This window comes from Octopus bimaculoides, chromosome 9, assembly GCF_001194135.2.
Source record: "Octopus bimaculoides isolate UCB-OBI-ISO-001 chromosome 9, ASM119413v2, whole genome shotgun sequence".
In the NCBI taxonomy this organism is placed as follows: Eukaryota; Metazoa; Mollusca; class Cephalopoda; order Octopoda; family Octopodidae; genus Octopus; species Octopus bimaculoides.
This window is the reverse complement of record NC_068989.1, coordinates 15,303,778-15,305,623: the sequence shown is the minus strand read 5'-3', so window position 1 is coordinate 15,305,623 and position 1,846 is coordinate 15,303,778. Positions and strand designations below refer to the sequence as shown.

Sequence of the window (1,846 nt, the reverse complement as noted above, 5' to 3'; positions counted from 1 at the left end):
TATATACAGGGTGTCCACAAAGTCTGGGTACATGGGGATTAACACATATTTTAAGAAATCATTATTTCTTATATTTAATTGTTTATGCTATGATTTTATTTACTCCGTGTACCCAGACCTTGTGGACACCCTGTATACATACACACACACACACACATACACACACACACACACACACACACACACACACACATACACACACACCACAGTAATAAATGCATTATTTAAAAATCCTGCAATAGTATGTCAGAATAACATACGTATACATATCATATATATATCGTTTTCTATTTAGAAACGCTGGACTACTCTGTGCCTGGGTATTTCTTCTAGTGTAATCAGCATCTTGTTGCTGATTCCTGCTACCTTGGTCTTCCTTTACTTCCGGTAAGTAAATTCTTTTAAATTCAGTCTAGTTATTCCTCATCTTTTATCATGTACCATGTCAGATATGTATACGACCACGACAACCACCACAACTGTAAGAATCCCCATGAACTGCATTGGCCAAGGAACGAAGCATCTGAGCCTCTGAGTGATTCGATCTGAAATTTAAAAGGTTAAAATTCAAGCCTTTAATGTTTTAGGTTATCTTCTACTTGTTTCAGTAAAATGGATCTTATAATTTTATGGTTCCAAACAAACTGCGAAATATTTATTCGGAAACAGGAAATATGTAATGAAAAGGATAAAACTGGAACATAGTCGTGCTTTTGATATTAAGAAAACATCGCAGATACGGATATGTAGTAAGAAGTTTGCTTCCCAGCTACATGGTTCCAAATTCAAACTCCGTCCGTGGCATTTGGGGCAAGTGTCTTCTAGTATAGCCTTTGGGCCGAGCAAGGCGTTGAGAGTAGACGGAAACTGAAAGAAGCCCGTATTGAGTGTGTGTGTGTGTCTGTGTGTCTGTGTTTGTCCCACACCAGGGCTGGACAACCAGTGTTTGTGCGTTTACGTCCCTATAACCTAGCAGTTCGGCAAAACTAACCTATAGAATAAGTACCAGGCTTTAAAAGAAATAAGTACTGAGATTGATTCATTCGGCTAAAAGAATTCTCCATGGCAGTGCTCCAGCATGGACACAGTCGAATAACTGAATCAAGCAAAAAATAAATAAGTAAAATAATATATATATATATATATATATATATATATAAAAATTAGAAATGATCTAATTATAAATCTTACAGAGAGAATTAAGCAGCAGTATTACGATAAAGCAGTTGTATACTGTCAACTTAATGTGACAGACCCAATAAGGGAATCATACTGCTGCTATTTAGCCCTAGGAAGCTGGACCGCTTCCTGTCGGCCTTGACACATTTCCTGTGTCCTTATATTTGCGAGGGGGAGACAAGCACCTCCACTCAGCCAAGCCTGCATCCAGGGACATGTTTCTGAGCCATTGCTCGTCATCAGCCTGAAGTAGCAACACCAGCTGGCTGAAGATGTCTGTCAAACCCTCACAAATATATATATTTCTAGTGAAAATACATTAACTGATTACAAAAATTAGAAATGATCTAATTATAAATCTCACAGAGAGAATTCAGCAGCAGTGTTTCGATAAAGCAGTTGTATACTGTCAACAGCCAGCTGGTGTTGCTACTTCAGGCTGATGACGAGCAATGACTCAGAAACATGTCCGTGAATGCACAGTAGGCTGAGTGGAGGTGCTTGTCTCCCCCTCGCAAATATAAGACACAGGAAATGTGTCAAGGCCGACAGGAAGCGGTCCAGCTTCCTAGGGCTAAATAGCAGCAGTATGATTCCCTGATTAGGACTGTCACATTAAGTTGACAATATACAACTGCTTTAATATACATATATATATATATATATA

At 38.5% G+C, this 1,846-nt stretch overlaps 1 protein-coding gene across 1 annotated transcript in view; it reads left to right on the top strand.

Moving 5' to 3' along the window:
- The window catches only part of LOC106874612 (calcitonin receptor), a 124,514-nt gene that overhangs the window by 67,074 nt on the left and 55,594 nt on the right, over positions 1-1,846 (top strand). Inside the window, exon 3 of the mRNA XM_014922400.2 lies at positions 296-387. Coding sequence (XP_014777886.2) covers positions 296-387 — 92 coding nt within the window. The remainder of the gene's footprint in view (positions 1-295; positions 388-1,846) is intronic.